At 32.5% G+C, this 22741-nt stretch overlaps 1 protein-coding gene across 2 annotated transcripts in view; it reads left to right on the forward strand.

Annotated features, from left to right (window-relative positions):
• Positions 1–20879, forward strand: part of LOC117204844 (lachesin-like) — a 161277-nt gene extending 140398 nt beyond the window's left edge. For both annotated transcript variants that reach the window (XM_033442630.1, XM_033442631.1), the window contains exons 7-8: positions 3024–3170; positions 19284–20879. In XM_033442630.1, coding sequence (XP_033298521.1) covers positions 3024–3170; positions 19284–19537 — 401 coding nt within the window. In that variant the 3' untranslated portion in view covers positions 19538–20879. The remainder of the gene's footprint in view (positions 1–3023; positions 3171–19283) is intronic.
• Positions 20880–22741: the final 1862 nt, after the last annotated feature.

Here is a 22741-nt window from a genome sequence, read left to right on the forward strand (position 1 = left end):
TAAACCTTCGTATTTTTAAAGTTTCAAGTCTGTCCATAGAATATACGTTAACTTGTTTATATTCCATAACTAGTTTATGTTGAACATCTTTGTCTTACTTGGTAATTCTTGAAAACTGTACGAAATTCGCATATTTACGAATACTAAACAGTGGTCAAAATTCTAAGATAATATTTGAAGTGTAAAAACGTTTGCATTACAAATTATGTAATACTAGTAAAAATTTATCATTGCGGGTTTCATGCTGAATATAACCAAAAGTTTAAAAGAAAATCAACATCTGTTATCGTGGACAATTCTTCGACCAAAACTTTTACCAAAGAAAATCCTACTATTTTATATAATTCGATATACGATGACCACAAAAAGTATTATCACATATCCTTATTTTCCAATGAAGCGTTTCTTTATCAGCTCCTATATTTTTCATTTTCGTAGTATCAAATGTTTATAGTCATATAAAAGTATTACTAAATGATACGAAATTTAATATACTTGGATCTAATTGATTAGTATGTAAATGCTATAATAAACACTATGATATGTCAATAATTTTTTGAGCCATCATAAGTGCTATTAGAAAAAGTGATTTGTATACATACATAATGACCCACTCTCAGCTCGAAGACGTAGTTTCCGCGCCTTTTATCTCGGCACTGCGCCATTCTGGTTGGAAGACGCGACGGAAAGTTTACGTACAAGTAATGCTAATGCGGTTATACCTAATTGTTTCAGTCTAACGTCGTTGTCTCGCTAAACGTAGCCCCGACTCTTCGTGATAATTGGCGAAGGGCGAGCGTAAAGGAGTACCCGCGTGAAACGATAAGGCGCCTGCGTGTCGTTTCATCCCTCTCTCCTCTAAGGATGATTGTAACGCGACAAAATTAATAACGTATCTCGTCGTCTGCCCATTTTCTTAATTTCTATCTTAATTCCTTTCTTTTTTGCACGAGTTACGAGTATTTTTAATTTTACTGAACAGCGCGAAAGAATTTATTTCTGGATTAATACGTCGATTGGGTTTTGAGCGTGAGAAAAACATTGGCTCGTGGCGTGACAGGAACTCGTTAAATCCACGGTTTGAATGAAACGAAACAAACGCAAGAAATCGGGATACAGCAAAAAAAAGATGACGCGTACGTGCTGAAATCGTATTATTCGATGGCCGGAACCATTACGGAAAACATCCTGCGGAAACGTTACTTTTTTGATACTAGATTTACCGAAAAATTCTGTCGACCTTTGCTTGTATATCTACGATTTTATTCGGAAGTTTTTTACGAATCACAGATAGACTTCTCATTCTTACAACAAAAACTATTAAAAATTGGACGCATATTGCAGGAAGTTTGATCAATAAATCGTTCTATAGCAAAGTGTACCCTAACATCGTTGGATCGAAATAACGGGATCTTCCATTGTGACTGAACTTTAGTATTTTCTTTTGAACATTTCCGGTGTCGTTCGGAAACCATTCGCGTATGACGTCAACGTAGCGTCATCAGCGATCAACTTGTTAAACGTTACAAATAACGAAATTTATAATTTCTTTTTCGTATCCTCCCTTCGATAAGCTGGTAGTTTGTTTAAATATTTATGAAATTCTTAGACGGAAAAAATGTTTGATGTTCCAAATCTGTGGAGTGTAGAGAAGAATATTAATATATTAAGAATCGAGAGTTGTTCTAGAGCTACACAATCGCCATATCGGTATAAAACAGTTGTGAGTAATACGGGATATTATATTGCAGGCTTAATGATTGAAAACTTAGTTTCAAGCAATTGATTTCTTTTCTTGGAAAGAATACCAATGTGAAGTAAATTATCTTTCCCATGTGGGCAGTAACATATTATCACGAGATACTCGATGTCGATGGAAAACTTAAAGTGTAGTATCCCTTATATTCTATCTTTCAATAAAAACTATGTAGCAACTTACAATTCAAATTAGTTTCTACATAAGAATAACAAACATATGTACATTTCATTCATCATGTACAACTCTGATTAAATTCAACCTTTAGCACTAAAACACGAGACCTGCCACCAGGGAAAAATATCATTTACCCAAAAGCTTAACCTAAATTCCTTTAATTTATTCCAACCACGCTGCACACTTCCACAAAAACATAATAAAACTTCATTTGCGTTACCTGCACACGCCCCGTCTACTTAGGAAAAATATTAGACGACGAGAGAAACAGACACCCGATATATGCAAATATATAAAGCGAAATACGCGGCCATAGAAAAATTATTACACGTTAGAACGCCAGACAAACGACGTATACTGATAAGCCCAGAGCTAATGTCCCACATTTTTCCATTGTTAGACGTTTTAGTGTCGAACGAACAACAATGAATATACAATGTGGATGTCATCCGTCTAGAGAAAATGGCGATCGCGTAAACAACGTCGTGTATCCAGCTCACGTCGTTTCAAAATGTTTAAAACGATATAAATAGTTAATTTGTCAAGCAAAATTTCCTGTTATTCCAAGTAAATGTCACACCTCCTTTATCGTCGTCGTTTCGTAGCAATTAAACGAATTAGCTTTTTAACCGGCGACGAGAGCAATTATACGACCACGAGATTAATGGCGTAACTCGCGGGCGATGAGCCTTATCAAGCACTTTTTCATTGCATTCTTCGGCGACACGTGAACAACCGACCACAGATTGAACGAGATTTTCAATTACGGAGAGCGATTGTTCGCGAAAATACGTTTTTCTTGGGACCCGCGTTATTAGACTATCGTCAGTGGTTTCCAACTGGTCTTGGATACTGGTATGGTTTGAGAAATCTGATGGTTTTGTGTGTGCTTTCGTCTCACAGATTTTATGAGAAAGACGATGCGATATAAAATATAGTGGAGAAACATTGGACCATAATGCTTTTGTTACTTGTCCGATGTTAATTACCGCTTTAGTTTTCATTTCTTATCTGATTTGATGTTTTGATTTATTTTTAAGAAATTAATAAAACGATTCCATGCAAAGATTCTCTACGTTTCTGCTTCCAGACAATTATAAGGTTGAAACAATTCCAAAGGGGTACGAGATAACCATGAGGCTCACTATAAAATCCATACAGCCCCAAGACTTCGGGTCGTACAGATGCGTGGCAAAAAATTCATTGGGAGAAATGGATGGAAAAATCAAACTTTACAGTGAGTAAATTGAATTTTATTATTTATAGTTCAGAATACACTGTATCAGAGAAAAGCATATTATTTGTTATGAATACTTGATATCTCTTCTATCAATTACTGTGCGGAAATATACTGTGAGCTCGAGATGATACCAGGTATCGTTAAAAAATCACATATTTTATGAAAAGCTTATCGAACATTCTGTTTAATGTAGAACTAAATAAAGTCGTATGCTGATATCCATTAAAAACATTACAAGCTTGCAATAATTAATAACGTGCTAACCAAGCAGCAAACTAGAGAGCGCTACAGTCGCTAAAAAATTCGCCTCTTTTATAATAAAATGGAATCACATGGTAGCTCCAATCATAAATATTACACAAGCTTCTAAAAGCGAATAATAAAATACGCGGAAAATTGTGCGTTTCATAAAATCCTTCTTCCGCCCAGAGTTCCCTGGTAATTTCTACAACATGTATAACGTAATCCATGTTATTCATTGAAGCTTAAAACCAATAGAAAATAAAAATCTTTTAAACGAATGCGTTAAACAAATTCCTTATCGTGATTTTATAAATACATGTTACCGTAGAAGAATCAATTATACCCAGAGTTAAAATTAGTTATATTATTGTAAAATAATTTACAATAGAAATATAATACCCAACCACTTATTGTACGGATACAGATTTAAAACCCAAAGGCCAAAGTAAATTACTTAAAAGACATACAACATAGAATTCTAGCGGTACAATAAATAATCTGGCAATAAGCGATATAAAGCTTATAATTAAAAGTCAGAACAGAAAATTTATCTAAAAGTTAGGATTAATTAATACAACTTCTGCACATTTAATGTTTTCGATTTTACGATTATCGTGTTATTATATTTAATAAACAAAAGGTTCATAGAACAAGAGGTTTCATACGTCGTCAAGTCAAACGAATTTGTTCAACGGTCGTAATTGCGTGGTAATTTCATAACTGTGCAACTTTTCTGCTTATCAGTTCTCGAAATCCTTTCGTTATCGTAACTTCCGTTAATTACATGGCTCTGTAACTACTCGATAATATCGAATCGAGGGTGCGAGAGTTGATGAGGAAAATCAAGGGAAAAGGACAGAGGGAGAAAGAGAGACTAATCCCACTTGAATTTTGTCGATGAACTTCGAGTAGCAAGGACTTTACGGGCCACTCTATCGCAGTCAATTAATTCATCTTAATAAATGTAGTTCCACTTTGATCACTGTTTCAGGTCAAAGATGGACTTTAACAAGAAGTGTGCAAAAATTTTCGACTAGCTAGATCTCTTACTTTATATTTCGAGAGCGGTATTTGAAAGAATTTTAAATAATATTATATAACTGTATGATAGTATCTATTTATTTGTACCGTGTTCTTTTACTTGGTATGCTCTCACATCTCATATACTGGTTAAAATTCTCTTAGATATCACTTTTGGAATATAAAGTAAAAAATCTATTTGTCTACTAACTTTTGCACACCACCAATTGCTATAATTTCCTTGGTATTACTGAAACTTATTAGAATTAATCCTATTATAAGTAGGATATATATGTTATATATATTATAGTCTATATTATTATATTATTACGTTTATATATATATGTTGCTAAAAGAAAAATCTATCCCCAAAGGATTAAAAGGGATACATTTGTTTTAAGTGGTGTGCAATCGACATTGATGCGTCAATCGGCTTAAAATTGTTTAAATAACGTATGCGTATCAGCCATCTGGTTCAATGCTGCCGCAAAATAACAGAAGTACAATATAATTGAACCACCGGGAGTCGTCGTTAGAATTCGCGATATTCAATTAGCGCGTGTAATATGGAATTACTGTGTCCAGTGCCGTTTAAAAATTTTCATAAATCGGGGCTATCGCGCACGCTAATTTTATCGGAATCCCAAGGAGGGGTTCGTACATCGAATTTTATTACTACGATTAAATGTAACGATCGTATAACTTGTGCTTTGGTTAAGCTTAAGTGGTTCTACCGAAAAGTTAGGAGATTAGTTTTACGGATTAATTGAAGTGGAGAACAAATTAATAAATTATTTACTGGTTACTTTATAAAACTTTGTTCATCCTAACTTTATTATTCAAACAAAGATTTTAATAGAAGGATGGTAATTATTTTGACAGATATGGGAAGTTTAGAGGAAATTTTTATAAATTTGCCTTTCAACATAAAAACTAGATCTAATGACAAGTGATTCTTCACAAGTAACCAGTAAATGCAAGTTATTACTCATGAAACCAGATATAGCGGTGGTTTATTAAGCTAAAACGAAGTATAAGTATGAATGCCATTAACTGGTAGCTAGCGATCAGAAGAAATATAAAACAAGAGTTCCGTGTTGCTCACCATTTAGCTCTTCTCTCTTCCTTTTTCTTTCACTATGTTATTAACGATTTTCGTTTCACTACGCGAAGAAACTTCTTCGTTACGTGTTGGTTGAAACGCGAAAAATTTATTACGCTAAATACGTAACGTGTTACAAATAATGGCTGAACTTTCTTCCAGCTTCGCTTTAGTTTTGTAACTTGTTAATTATCACGATGCTTCCTTACACCCGGTTCGGAAAGTAATTTAGCCGGTGAAATTCGGATTAATTATACAAGCATACGCGTCCACAGTCAGGCAAGCTGTGTAAACCTTATTTACTTCGAGAAAGCATCTAAACCGTGTGTAATCTCACTCGAGCAAATTTGATGATACTGTACTAATTAGAAACACCTCAAGTTCAAAGAAACAGAGAATCCTAATCAGTTTATTCTCGCCATTGAATCTCTCAAAATGATAAATCGTGAGTATTAATAATTTAAAATGTTAATCTTTCTCCACACTTTCTGTCTCTTATCTTACATTGCTTCTATGTAGTATCATCTTCTTACATTCTCAATGCCAATTTTAATAGAATGATATAGCTATGACTTGGCTATGAATTTTTAGGCAAATTAGTTTTATTAGTCTTATGGATACAATCAAAGAGATAGGATTTAAATAGGGATTCTACATTTACTTATTAAGAATTATAACCATTACTTTACTTTGGATATTTCATATATCACATATCTTAGATGCATGTTTTGCATTTTTGTATCTTTAATTTTCGCATAAATGCATAAAATTGCGCAGTCCAGTTATGACATATGAGAGGCGATAAAAGAAATATCCAGATTACTGCTACAACACTTTACGTATGAAGTATTAATCTACATCGTAATGGTCGCTTTCAAGGAACTCTTATCCAACAGCTTATACATCATTGCTAACAACTTCCTCATTTCAGGAGCTCCGATATTTTCTTTTATTTTGTTAATTGCTGAAGAACAATGTTGACCTGTTATTTAATGAATCTTTAAGTTAAACCTCTCTTTTATAACATCAAATTACATTTACACAATATGGTGGAATTATCAGGACCAAGAAATATAATATACGTAGTCAAGTTTAGTCTTTGTTTTAATTTCAAATCTCATTCCGATTTATGGCATTAAATTTATGACAGTATAAATTTTATATCAGGCACACGCTGTTATGAAAACAGATAGTTACGTCCAAAAACAATTAGAAGTACAGCTATACTTTGCTACTTATTTAATTCAATTCACTGATTTATAAATTCAAGAAAAGACACATTCGCTTTTATGCATTGCTTTACTTTCTTAGATTCTTAATCGCAATTTCAACACAGTGACCCAGAGCTCACGAGATATGTCGTGTACAGTAAATTAAACGCTGAGGTTGGTTCACGAGATTATGTCCGTGTCATACTATACGAATGTTATACTTGAAACTAGACGTCACAAGGGAGTTTCCGTTTTGGTTATGGCCAAAAACAAACGAAAGTCATTTGAACTAAGCGAGGTTTAATTATCCACGAAGAAATTTTTAATATTGAAACTGAACGCAATAACAAAATCGTAAATGTTATCTATCGAAAAATAGAAACAAGAAAATGTATATTTACGATAGAACTTGCTACTTGGTCAAATAAATCTCACCAATTTTTATAAATTGACAGAAACCTATTCCGCAAATCTTTGTTCTGTTTTTAAATGAAAATAAACTGCTCCAAGTATAAATTGATTTGATACGAAACTTGTATCGAGTTTGTAAATGAAGTAATAGAATAAATAATTAAAGAAGAAACTTTGCAAATCTTACGATCTTTCGCGTTAAGTTAGACAAGGATAGAAAAATTTTATATGTCACGTGTTAACATATACGTACCAGTTCCAGGATCGTTTATTTTACTCGAATTATTTCTCTGTAGTTATTTCCATTCGTAAGAAGAATTAACCCCTTTTACAAACCTTTACGATCCTTTACAAGAAGATTGCATCATACACCTTTTTTAAACTACTGCAAACGTTTGCATTCGGCTCAAAGAACTCGAGAAGTTAGAGGCCAAAGAGAAACATCGTCTTGCAGGTACTTTCTCGTTAGCTAATGATGTTAGTACCGTAATTCAGGAAGAAAAAAGGAAAGACTAAACCGGCGCCAGAGAATTTCAGACAGCTTTAAATTATGACGGGTCGTATAGCACGTCATGTCGCATCATATCATGTCAAAATTTCCTACATAAACGTCACGTGCTTGTACTGGACATGTTCACGCGGCCTAAACCACTAGAATGATTCCAGTTATTGATTTCAAGGGAGATCACGTTCCATTATAATCTTTTTTTTTATATGGAAAGATTATTGAGACTCATATAAAGACTTATGTAAAAAGAAATAAGTCAGGAATATGTTCAGTACTTTTGAAACAGTTAAGACATTTTCTATAGCTGTTATACTATTTGCTATTGAAAAGTGTAGAATACTAATCAGACATAATAACTTAATCAGAAATTTCTACTGAAATTGAAATTAATGAAGACTAATTCGAAATATGTCGATTGTTCCGCCAAAAATAAATATGATACAATTTATCTTCAACAAAGATGGAACGCAAATACAAATATAAAAAGAAGGTAATATAATTATAAGTAATAATTCAAAAATATAAAATACAAAAAAATTAGTATTCCCAAAAACTTGAATAGCCTTAGTGATCGAATTAACTGGTTTTTCTTAGTAAATATGTGAATAATTTATGTCATAATTATAGCCAAAAAATAGTAAACGCAAGTCTACGAAGCGCTTTATTCTCTTGCAAACAAACGAATAAACCAAACATTACACAAAACTGCATGACGCTTGCAATGTTTCTATCCAGTGCAGGAAACTCCATGGAGAGATTTATTTCTCTAAAGATTGCGTAGCACAACCCTTCATTTTCCACCTAATTTATGCCACCCTTTACAGAATTTCATTGAAAAAAAAGAACATCGTACGTGCATTTCCAGTTCCTTGAACAAAATTTCAACTGTGGAACGTGATTTCCGAATGGTATGCATACGATTAAACGGCTAGGCATCTATTCACGGTTCGTTCTCGGTTCTGGCTGATAATTAATCGGTCGCCCGATTAGAGTATCGGCCGGCGAGAAAGCCAAGGGAAAGAGAGGAGAACGAGCACGCGGAATGTAACGGAGAAAGAGAAATGGGGACGGAGTTAACGAAAACCACCATTCCATGACGATGCATCGAAAGAGAAGGAGAGAGAGAAAGAGCAACGACTCGGTTCTGGCACGTTCTTAATTATCGATAATTGTAAATAAAATGGGCGACACAACGTGCAATCATCGCCAGCATTTTCTCGAGTAATTGGCCCTACCATGTGAATTCAATAATTCACGCTCTATTGAAACGCACTTCGAGCTCGTTCCCTTCCTTCGATTCTTTTCTTAAACCCCGTGTCGTTCGTGCTTAATAACGTTAAGGCAATAATTAGCAGGGAAGAACGGATCAGGCTAGGTTATATGCTTCATTAAAGTCGATTAATTTCGATGGAAACCTCGTTCGAGCGAGAGAAGAACGAATTACCAGACAATGGTAAGAAGGGTGATGGAAAAATGGTAGAAGTAAGAGGAAATTAAAGGGATGAATGTGTTTTCAAGATGGATTCGAGCTGTGATTGGTTTTGCTCTGACAGCAATTAACCCTTGATGAAAGTTGAATGGATTATGACTCGCGCAGATCTTTTACGTTTATTAGTTTCCAAAATATATTTACGTATGTGAGTGAGTATATTTTTTATCATGCAATTTCCGAATTTTTATATTGCAATCTTACTTTTGCTTCGACGAAAAGAAAGTTTTTAATACTTGGGGGAATATTTTAGCAGAAAATTCAACCATGATATCACATATATCAACAATGTTTCTTTCATATTTTCCTTGAATTTAAAGAATTGTGTAAATATGAAAGAACAGAATTGCGTTGAGAATAATCCAAATGACGTAATACTGTTAGGTTAAATTACAAAGTAGAAAATATATGTCATCTGTTGTATATCGAAGAAGAAGGAATATAATAGAGTATCAGGTTTGATTTGATATGAAACTACAATGGTTAAATGGTTGTTATTAACATTTGTTATGTATCCACAAAGAATATTCAAATGATATTGTTTAAGATTATAAGGATCTTTTTGGAATGAAATAGAAATAGATTCGGGAGGGATGATTAATAGCGTAATTATTGGATTAGGTAGGTAGATGTATACATATATGGGCATAAAGCATTCTGCGTGTGTCAGATATGTTGGGAATGTTAGATTAGAATTAGATAGATTGTACAGATCTGGGTTTAATCTGACTTGTCAGATAAGATATTGGCAGGGTGAGCCTAGATTAAACCATGAATTATAAGTTAAGTTTGAGTTTAATTCGTGTTTCAACGAGATATATTTAGTTATGGCAAGATGCCTTAGCACATTACGGATTTTAGTGGCAACTTTTGATGAAATATTACTATAATTTTCGAGTTTTCCAAAATTATTTTATCGATAATCCATTGAACTGAAGTACATAAAATATCACAAGTATACATATAGATAAATATATAGATAAATCACTCAAAAGCCACATTATTCTATAAATTAAAATGTAAAAGAGAAGCGATAGTGTTACAAAGATTATTTTAGAAAATCTACTTTTAAATTCATGATTTTTCATGTTATTTCCCCGCGACAAATAAACTTATGGAAGCATGTAATGTGTTTTTTGAAAGATTCAATACTAATCATGTACTCGGGTAAAAACAGAAATTAATTGTAGCTGATTTGTTTAGTTTCAAGACATTTGCAATTTCTATAAAAATTTATCGTGATTTTATCAAAGTAATTTTGAACGAAAACGTTATTAATGTTATTATCAAAATTCATGACATTTAATGTAAATTTTTAACAGCTAATATTACACGATTTTGATTTTATTAAATAACTGTGTTGCTTTGTATTTCTAACCGGTAGTAGTTAAAAATTCTACAAACATCGATCTGAAATAAGAAAAAATCATGTTTCGATTTTCTGTTAGTCTTTTGAATACCTGACTCCTTAGGCAAACCACTAGTTCTACTTTGTTAATTGGAACTAGGGTATAGAAGTACTACAGTCAAACAATTTTAGAATCGAATTGCATTGAAGTTCCAACGTTATCATTAGACTACACTATAATATAACCTCGTAGGCTTGTTTTACGTCTACCACGTGTATGTACGATAACAATGTTAGCAAATGTCAATATCGAATTAATTTCCAAATAATAAACTTGTAACGAAAATAAACCTACAAATTAATTGATTCTTCAAGTTATCAATTAATCTTCAATTATTAACTCATGTTTTTAAAATACCAATAACCCGTAAGGAAAAAAATTGCAATTTATATAGTTCAAAAAATTATTTCCACAAAGATACATGTTTCTTTAGCTAATTGAATTTTGAAAATTGAAAATTAAAAAATTCAAAGTTTACAATCATAACGAACTTCAAAAATTACCTTGATAGAGTTTGAGGTTTTCGCGGACTCATTGCTGAAATTACATAATTTTTTAATTATATTTAATATCATCTGAAACAGGAACATTTTTATATTGGAGACCTTTTACTGTTGTTTCAATAAAATATCGTTAATATTTTTACTCGTTTACGTTATATATAATTTTACATTATATATTGTAAAATATTACGATGAATATTACATTTTGGCCCTTTCCATTTTTTCACGCAAGAATTCACGTTTATTGCATTGGCGACGCAATAAAGAATAATATTACAGTGTATGTTATATGGCCCTTATGTGCATTCAAGCAAATTCGGATGCACAATATGGTTTATAATTACGAACAAACGTGACTGCACAATTGCCGTCGAAACAAATGCAATTACAGCGTTGAAATTAAATTCAACAACGCAAACCTATATAAACAAAGAGCAAGTTTGATTATCGAACACCGTACGATTTAATATTTACTTAGACGAATCTCCGATTGCAGCAGACGCCACGTATGCACATTAAGATTTAACTTGGAATTCGAATCACTATGAAACGTACAACGAGCTAATTACAAATCGATTCAGCGTTCGGAACGCCATTAAGTGATGTAGAAATATTTTCTTCGTATAATTTTCATTCGTTAGATTTCGCTACTTCTCTGTTATCGTTTCCTTTTTATCCTTGTATGTCACAAAAGAGAGCGAAGTACATGAAAGCAAGGTATATTTTATGCTTGTGTTTCCTTAGCAATCCTACGAAGTGGTGAAAATAATTTCCTCAGACTCTGCGCAGTACGTCATAAATTACTTGTCTAAGAATCATAAGTTCCTTCAAGATTCGTGCACCAAAACGGAGAATCTTCTCGACAAAATGCAAAATCTAATTGACAATCTACTACGCAAACATTTCTGAAGAAAATTTTATTTGTCGACTACCTCCGGTTTCGGTGTAAGATGCAGTTGTAGGATAGTTCTGTTCGTAAATAAAAATAGAAATAAATTTAAATGCCATGATATTCAACCGTACATTTCAATACAGTACTGCAAACTCAACGATACATGATAATTTACATATAATTTACATATAATCTATATACCATTTACATACAAAACATATTGGAAAAGCTAATATAATTTTACAATTTAACTCATTTGTACTAATGACCTGAAAACTTTTTCTAGAGGTATACTGAATCTCATATTAATTTTGCTATTAATTCGCAATCAATGCTACAGGTACATATAGATTGTGATTGTGTTTAATTCGATAAATTTTTGATTAAAGAATGGTCTAAAAAAGAATTCTAAGAGCTTTCTTAACGGGAGAGTTCTTAACTTCTATGAAACATTCTAAATGATTCTAAATTTTGGTATCGTAAATTTACTAAATTGCATACTTTTAATCAATGAAAATGATTTCAGATTCTATCGAATGTGTTTAGATATTCGTAGAGTCGAAAGAGTTGACATATTAACAGAATTTGTTGCTAATACGAGTAACTAAATTTTTAATGATAGTGATATGAGGAATAATCAGATATTTGAGATTATAGTGTAAATGATAAGTGTAAATTTCTACATCCAAAGTTTTAGGTAGACATTGTTAGGAAGATATCCAACAATTCACCTGGTTTCTATTCTATCGATTAAGGTATGTGTAGCGTAGACCGACTTTCTTGCAATTTCTTAGAAATTTTGACGATGCGTTATTCAATATATTAACTATACACAATTTAATTGTTAGGAAGTCTAGCCTTACCGAAATAGAGGTATTCATCTTCAAAGTTTTAAAACGTAATCCTCATAGTAAGCCGCAGCAAAAATAACTTTTTGATTAATTACAGAAAAGCCGTTCTCACAAAGTTGTTAAGAAACTGATGTGTAGAGTAAAATGTCTAAAAGACTCCTTTAAAAAAGAAAAGATTTAGCTTCAACCTCAACATTTTTAAATAAAGTAATATGAGATATGTAATACGTAATATCGGTAATTTCGACGTTTATATTGCCGTGTACATTATGAGATTGCTGTTCTATCCATTTCTGAATTGTTCGTCAGAGTTCGCAACTACAAACTACAGACAATCAAGTAATTTCTTCCTAGTGAAAGAATCTCAGACATGCACGAAAATGTGGATTTCGAGTCTCAGCTGTTTTACTCTTCAGCTGTGTTACTCTTCAGGGATATTGTCTCGTTACAAATACCTTCAGATAAGATGGACAGCTGCTCGAAAATTTCCCAATATCTGTTGTATTCTATCGATTATGATAAAATAGGTGGTAAACCGACCCAACAACCCCAAGGTGTTGCAGGACTCCAGAAGCAAAGGGCTTATCGCACTATCGACGAAATTCCTAGGACGTGGCGGAGCGTAACAATCCAGCTATACTATGGAGTAAAGCTCTATTTATGTGGACTGATCGAGAAACATACAGTTCGTGTCTTCTATTCGATAGAAAAGTAAAATATCTTAAAAATTGTAAATTTAAAGATATTGAAAAAATTAACTTATTTACTATACTAATATTTACTATAATGGAAGTGTTATATGGCATTTATAAAAATTATAGTATTTAACAAGATTGGTATCCACAATAACGCTTAAATTCTTTTTTAGAAATTTCGAAACTTGAAGATTAATATCTTGTAAATTGTAACAGAGAAAAGAATATCTACATTATTAAATAGTCGAGTAACTAATAATTTTCTTCAAACCGACTTTCACAAAAATTTACTTTTCCTAGCAGCGTCACTCTTTTATCGATTCGAGAATATAATAAGCATTCATTGATTCTCCCCTGTATGAACGCGAAGTAGGACCTCGAAGACATTAACAGTAATAGAATCGCTCAATTAGAAGGCAATTCCTTTTCTACTTCTGATTATAACATGGTGCATATTATAATAAATGTATCATAAAATAGACTCGAAAGTTTTTGGATTAAAGAATGAGTGAAAAGTATCGTAAAGCAAAGAAACAGAAAATATGTAGTTACAAATATATAGGCCGTGGCTGGAAGTATTATACAAACGTAAAGAAGGCGATTCTATACGCAAACATAAATCAAAAGTTTAGTATAAAATGCTTCTATCCGAGGCTTAGTTTTCAAGAACCAAGTTCTTCTATGAACTTATACATACATATGTAGCTAAGATACGGGTTGGTCGAGTGAAATATCTCCTGATTTTATACTTTCTGATTTCTATCTATAGGTCATGTTAAAGCTGTGGACCATGCCAGAAATATTAAAGATCTCGATAATAGTATAAAATATTAGTCAAATTAAAGACAAACACATTTAGAGTCTTAGAAAAACGTAACGTACTAGAGGCAGTAAATTTATGCATCACAGTAGTCAGACACAGATACTTATACTGTAAGTAGGGAAACCATTTCAATAATTCTTTCATAAAATGTAAAGCCTTATCTCTCCCTGTTTCTTATTTTTTAAAGTTGGTAATTATTAAAAATTACGTGCCTAGTATAATTAATGTTTATATCATTTGTGGTACATTTTTATTTAATATATCAGTATAAAACGATTCAACGATAAAAGTTAATTCTCGTTCTTATTTGTATGACATCGGTAAAGCGATTAAAGCCATACATTTGAAGATAATCCACATCGATATTACTGAAGTATGAAAATACTCCGCCAATATTAATCTAAACCAAACGGAGCACTCCATATAAAAAAAAAAAAAAAAGAAGAAAATTCAATGCACCGTCAATCATTAAGCCACTATCCCACTGATTTCCAATACAACCATTCTCGCATCCGAGTCTGTAACCACACCACATACTCAAAACTGTCAAACCTACCTCACGCTGCAACTGTCCGATGAAAGAAATTTCGTCGTCTGACCCGCGGTCGGTTATTTAACAGTCGAACGCATCGACTTTTTCGGCAGCTTTAACCACAGAGATGACAGTGAAGCCGGGCTATCGCTTTCCAGCTCCGTTTAAAGGAATAATTGGAAGAAGTGTATTTTCGAATAACGCGGGGCCACGCTTGTGGAGGATCCGCGCACGGAGAAAATTAATATCGTCGCTGGGGCCACGGTGGACGTTTTCGATGAAGCGTGCAACTGACAAGTGCACTCTGGCTTTTACGGCACGCGACGTTCCAATACGTGGTTCTTGTGCACAGTTCGTCGATTATTTTTCCCGGGTTATTGCTCGATATCTGTGAAAAGCTGCTGGCGCTTTCACTGGTGGCACGTGGTCACGCGCGCGCGATTTCACGTAAAGCGGCTTTCCACGGCGCACAATTTGACGAGCATTAAATCCTCCGGGCCAGACTTCGTGGCGCTGATGAGATTCCGCACGTTCATCTTTATTAATGGACAGATCGGCGATAACGCGCGTTGCCATCGCGCAGCGACTATCCGTTACACGCACGATGCGCTGTCCCGCTCGATGGACATCGAGCTGTAGATTGGTTTATTGATTAAGTGAATGGATTCTCGGACACCAGTGATTTAACCTCGCTTAGATCGTGCTTTCGGTTTATGGCGTTAAGTTGTTGCTACATGTACTATGTATACTGTGCTAGATCTTGGCGTTATAGATGAGCACTTCGGTTTCGATTTGGGCATCGTTTGCGTTTCGGTATAACGTTTATTGGTATCCTAAGTTGAGTCATGTACTTTTTCATTGAATTATTTGAGCAAACAGTGATTAACGGTAATGTTCAGTTGAGTCGTATACATACGTGTTTTATTATTTATTCAAGAAGTGTTTGCTTAGTTATAATAGGATAATGGGATAATAGATATAAATAAATGGAAAAGTAGAATGAGTTTATGTTGATAATTTGTTGGTAATTCTGTGTTGAGTTGTATACGTATTATAATGTCATTATAATGTATACAGTTATAATGTCAAATTATTTTTTAACGTATAACAATGATACTGACGTATTGATCTAACTGTTCAATCAAATTTTATATTTTATTAATAAGCTCCTAAAAATTGTTTTAAGTGTTTCCATTTAAGATAAACATTTATGCTACGTGATTAAACTAAACATCTCATAGATGCAGAAAGCAAAATAAAATTGTAGAAGGTGTGGGAAAGAATATTGATTTGAGATTAGCTCTCAGTATCCTGTTCTGTGCGTTGGCATAACGTGAGTACTAAAGATACTATTTAATGCTATTACTTCAGTATACGTAACAATCACACCGATGAAACGGATTTCAAACGAGCTTATCAAATCAGTAGATATGATGGAAGATTACCGTAGACTGGCACAATCAAAAGCGCTTATCGATATACTGTGGTGGTGTAATAGGATTACGATACTACATTGATGTGAAACATTCTTCCTTTGCCGACCTGTATGATATGAAATGCGTCCGAAGTATTTCCTAGTGGTCTTTGTCGCATCCTAACAATGTACTTTTACCCGGTAGATAAAACGATGTATTCGAAACCAAAGGCTTTAATAATTCATCCCTATGTGTATTTCAATAACAATTTTTTATACCTTTTTTTTGTATATCATTGTGAAACCAGTAATTTTTATTTCGATATACAGTAACTCACGAAAGTATTTGAACACCTTTTACAGCAGAGTAACTTTCATAAATTGGAACGAACGATTTAAGTTTTCTTGTAAAGTTAGGTGGGTTAGTTTACTAGATAACGGTTAAAAAAATTTTGAAAAAATTGGTCAGAATCGGCAAGAAAATGGTATAGGTCAAGTTTACAATTTTTTTAGTTGAACCTGTACTGAACATTTAAAAAATACATTTTTTAGATTTATGTCAGTTACATACCTACATACTGAAAATGTCATCGAAATCGTTTAACGTTGCTTTAAGGTACAAACGATTGAAAATGGTGGAAATCGCCATTTTTCACAAATTTGAGCCTATAATTGTAATAAATCTAAAGATTCTTTCCTGCATAAACCAATTTCAATGAAGCTTTCAGTATGTATACAACTGACATAGATGTACAAAATATATTTTTCAAATTTTCATTACAGGCCCAGATAAAAGAATTGTAAAATTGACTATTATTATATATTTTCTTCGCGATTCTGACTACTTGCAAGTTATTCAAAATTGTTTCTGCACATCATCTAGTAAATTAATTCGTCTAATTTCTCAATAAGTCACTGTATTCTAATTTTCTATTATTCAGTTCGTATTGCAATTCGTTATTAATAATAATCCTATGCCGTAACATTGCCTATTTTCTAAAATATAAAGCACCTATAATGAATATTTCAGACGAGCAAAATATATTTTTAACATATTGTTAATACGATAAATACGGTTAATACAGTAATTAAGCGATTCTCGTTTTCCGTTAAAACAATAGAAACAGAATCAATATTCAATTAAATGTGTTACAACTTCTCATCCTACGAACAATTTGCTCCTGAACTTCCTAGCAAGTAGGTTACGTTTTAGTCCTTCGGTAAAGAAATTTTATTTTATTCATCAACCCGGTAAATTGGACTTCGAAGATCGTGAAATTCCGTTGCATTTCGTTCCACGGACAAATATTTGTCATGAAAGCAGGTCTTTGCGAATGCTGATTTCTCTTCAGAATTAGATTTTATTTAAATTTCATTTTGTCTTTTATTTAATACATGCAAATCTTATTCTAACTACGCTGCTGATTAAGTTGTATAATATCTTATTATTTCCGATATCAGAATCTATGAAATGAAATAATTTAAAAAAATATTTTGTACGTGGAAGCTCTATTTCTATATATCTATAGGTAAAGCAATTAATTTTTTCATTATTGGAATTATCTTAAAATATAAAAAATATATAAATATACATATAAATAATTAGAAAAATATGACAAAAATAAAGTGAATGTACAAAATTACTATTTGCAATTAATCTGGCCATTGCCTTGACTGTTTATTTTAGTAACATTTGTATATTCAATCAATTTAAAATAGTAACTTTAAGTACGTGATATAACTGTTAACAATTCACTTGCTCCCATAACAATATAAACTTCAAAACGCAAAAACTTGTAGTTGCTGAAGCGCAAAGCTGCACATTCTAATCCTTAAAGGTTTCGAACAATATGCTCTAAGTATGAAGTTAGATGTATAGAACTGAATCCATAGATGTACCTTCGTCAGAGCTGCGTTAAACTAATGGCACACTAACTTAACACTGATCAAGTAACACAGTATCGTACATAATGGGGAATTTATGAGAAACTGATAGGGGTATGACAGTCCATAGATCTACATTTGCAACATTGGCTACGAGATCCATAATGGGGTTTTTGATTTCTACCTTTCACATTGAAAATTAACGTAAAATTTGAATTTTCGGTATTTGATATCGCTTTATTAAATTCTAATTAATTCTAATTCTAATTAAATTCTGATTCTAATTAAATTCAATTGTCAATGAACATTAATGGATAAATATTACACATGTAATTACCAGGTATTTATATTGTTCGATTTTCATGTTTGGATTTTATGAAGACAAATTTTCCATTTAGATTATCTGCAGTTATTTCAAGAAAAACGACTTGCAACAGTGTTTTCTTTTAGCAGTTAATAATGATTTACTATTAAATTAATCCGAAACAATTATTAAAATTCATTTGCTCGATCACGCAACCTCAATGGATACAATAATGAAATACAATATAATCGCATTACCTATACCGTGCGAAATCTCGTATTGAAATACATTGAAGAATTTCAATAAAATAAAATAGAGTTATCACATATACAAGGTGTACAATGTTAAAACATTATTGCAATTAACTTATAAATCGCTTACTATATACGACAACGTTTCATTTAAAAATTGAATGGTATCCAGGGCACCATAATACGATGTTATGGATGAATGATGTGGACACAAAAAATATACGGCGATCAATATCGTCTTTCTAAATGGAATCCATATATTCTTGAATGCACGAATAATACATTAAAATCAGATTCCTACAACATCAGTACCCACTATACCATAAAGCATAGCACATTTGAATTCGCGATTCGACGTAAAAGCGTAGCCAAAACCCTTCATCATAGGTTCCGAGTACAAATCGTTTCCCAATCGCGAAACAAGATCTCTCGACTCGATTCGAACAAGGCGAGTGATATTTCTTCGAGAGTTGCGACCATTTGATCGGAGTACGGCTGCAAGCACGCCGTAAATTCCGAGTCATAGCCAAGAACGTGCTCTTAACACGGTAAATTCATATTTTTCCAGGGATCGATAGATCGCCGACGATGCGTAGACCGAACACCAGGCGAGATTCGAAGAAGAGTTGGAAGATGGATCACAGTCACGAAAGGAACACGACAGGCATGAAGGACGAGCCAATGCTGAAAGGCGTCGAGAACGATGATGAACAGGTTGATTTTCAATCGGCCACTGCCTCGTCGCACTTTCACTGCCATTTATTTGCGAATCTTGGCATCGCCGCGATTACTGTCATCTTAGCCGGTGGTTTGTCGACGTAGACCATTCTGTGATCGTTATTACACCTGAAACTGATTAATTCGCGTCCGGATGAGTCTTCAGGGTCACGCTAGTCACTTACAATATACTAGCTACCAACCAGATTGAGATTGTAATTGTACGAAGTGCATCGAGGACCAGCCAGTTAAATGTTTCTTGGACTTTTTGTCCAAGTGAATTCTCACAGATTTGAATGGGAACGTTTTGGAAAAAGCGTATTCTAACATCAAGACTTTTCAGAACATAGTGGGCGCTTGGGACAGTTCACGTTTTTTTCGAGAAGATTTTATTCATTCGTTAATCCTTTAGCTGCGGGAGAAACACGTATACGCTATGAGAAAACGGCTGCAGATTTATTGCAGACGTATAATATCGACGAAAAGTTTGGATGTACTAGATATATACACGTATTTTTCAAGGTGGTAAAACTTTTTATATTTTCTTTTTTTTATAATCTACGCTGATTCAGAAAAGTATTTGGACGCTTACTGTAGAAAACCTTTATGCCGATATTATAAACATTTTGAATTTTCAAATTCCACTGCAATGAGACACGACTGTCATGATTATATTGGTAAAATTTTAAGCGAATCTGAAAATATGCGTAGAAGTAGTGCACCTGTATATTCCGCAGTGTTCAGAGAAGTATTTAAACAGTCAATTATCCATCATGTTAATAAACCATGTTAACCTACAGAATAACAGAAGCTGTTTTCTATGTTTATCATCAGTATCAAAGATAATTGGATAATTTAAAAAATCATATTACATCCAAACATTTTGCCATTATTATTTTGCCGCCAATAATTAAAATAGTAATGTCATGAAAATATGTTATTCGCGGAAAACCTTCTATTGACTTGCGAGTATGTCGTTCTCGATTTTATATTGGATTTCAGTTCAGCCACAGCTAAAGGATTAAGAATAGTATTACCGGCGGACAAATTACTCAACAAAACTGCGCGTTTGTTTAAAACAACGGAGCTTGCTCTGTTTCTTCTTCCATGTTCTATCAGAATTTAGTAACAGTCTGAGTATACATTTTATTTCGGTTGAATAAACATGTATCGATGAAACGTTGTTAACAGTTAATTTTGTTAGAATAAAAGAAAGTGTTGAAGACAAAGTTTTCGTACAGATTCGATTCTTGGTTCAAAAACTTCGAGAGGATATCTTCAAAATTTCTAATTTACGTATACTGTTATTTGTTCTGAAATACCTAAATCGATTGGACTCAACATATTATATTTTCCTACGTTCTATTATAATTTATAATAATGCTTAAAAATATTATGTGATACAAAATCTTAAGGAGAAAAGCTTTTATGAAGTCTTCGCCTGTATTTACTTTTGATAGATTTTTATACATGTAAAATTGTTTATAAAGTTGTTCGTACTCTTATTATAGCATTTATTAATTTTAAGATCGAAGTATTTATGTAATTTATATTTCGAACGTTTTGTAAGTTTCCATTGTAAAAAACGCCGACACGAAGCGAGTAGTTTCTCGCGAATATGTAACGCTTGTACCTAACCTACATATGTATATGTAAATATCAGTTTCGTGACGTAGCGACATGCCTTTGCTTTACGACAATAATTTTTTCGATTATATTATAAACGAAGCCTATTATTTGTAACACGCAACAGTGTAAAATTCATTCCTAAATTCGTAAAACCATATTCTGGTCGCATTATAGTATCGCATTAGTGTCGTTCATGCCATATTTTTAAGCAAAACAAAATATTTAAGAATGTAAAATATTTAAGATTATTTAAATAATTTATTTATTTAATTCCTTCTTTCCTTATAAAGCTTGATTTCTTTTATAAAATTTCATTTTAAATTAGTATGTACATACGGAGAACTCGAAGAATAAATACTATAATTATTTAATTATATTGCTTTAAATTATGTTAGAGACTTATTTCAAGTACTGCATACTGTTTGACTGATTCTGATTCCATCATAAACAACATAAAAGTATTGAACACAACATTGTTGAAATTTTTATAAAGATGTTATTAATGTTCAAAAAGAAATGTATATCATGTGTCATGGTATAAGTTGTTAGTTATCAGAGCAAACATAGTTCAAACATCAAATTTTATTCATGCAACAGAGTGATGATGATAAAGTGGTTCTGAAGTAGATGGCTGATTTAGGAAGGTTTATTCCACTTACATTAATAAGATTCAATATTTCGCATTTAATTTAAAACTTGCGGTATAAATTTTAATAATTCAGTAATAATCAATATTGTTTTCAGCTATTATAAATATTTACAATCAGTATCTATTGAAATTATAATTATTTATGTTTCCTTCACGCGAAGAATGAAAGATTTTTCAAATATTTAGTACAATTTTTGGGTAATTTCTAACATAATTTTGCAAGAATAAGTATTATGCAATAACCATAAAAGCATAGTTTTATCGTGCTCTAAAATTAATCGTTTCAGGTAGCGAAGGCTTTCTATGGTTACATACATGCGATAAGTTTGTCCACTTCAAAGATAAGCAACAAACACAATTCCAAAACTCGACCAGCTAGTTCAGAAACACTGTTTGTTCTCTACATTCCTACACTTACATTTTCGTAATGGGTACAAATGCAAATGAGTTTATGAGAGAAACTGTGACCTCACTCCCTTCCAACAGCTTCATCGTTCCATGAATGCGTTCACAAGTACTGTACCCAATAGTTAACGATACGATTATCCAAAATAGTACGATACTGATACAATATCGATTAATGTACCATAGGCACGTACTGCTTACCCGAGCAAAAATGGAGTTTCCAATGCATATGTTCGAGCATATAAACTAAAAGAAGGCTGGTACACGATTATTCTTCCTTTAATTGATCTAATTATTTATGACGACAGAAATCTCAATCATAACCAGAGTTGCTATTTTATTATATTGTAAAATTAGAATGTTATGAATTGTGATTTAGGAATTACAAAAAAAATTCAAAACAGACAAAAATTATGTCAATTAAATTTTGTCTATAAAAGTATAAATTTTTAATTAACAATAGATTATTTCTGAAAATATTTACTAGAAAAAGCTTAAATTAAGAAAATTTAATTTAAGAAACAATAGAAACAAAAACACATAAATATATGTATATGTTATTGTTACATCAAATCGTCAGAGCTTTTTATTAACTCATTCCCTTCTATCAACCTGGAGATATTTCA

This window comes from Bombus bifarius, unplaced genomic scaffold (assembly GCF_011952205.1).
Source record: "Bombus bifarius isolate JDL3187 unplaced genomic scaffold, Bbif_JDL3187 scf7180000007984, whole genome shotgun sequence".
In the NCBI taxonomy this organism is placed as follows: domain Eukaryota; kingdom Metazoa; phylum Arthropoda; class Insecta; order Hymenoptera; family Apidae; genus Bombus; species Bombus bifarius.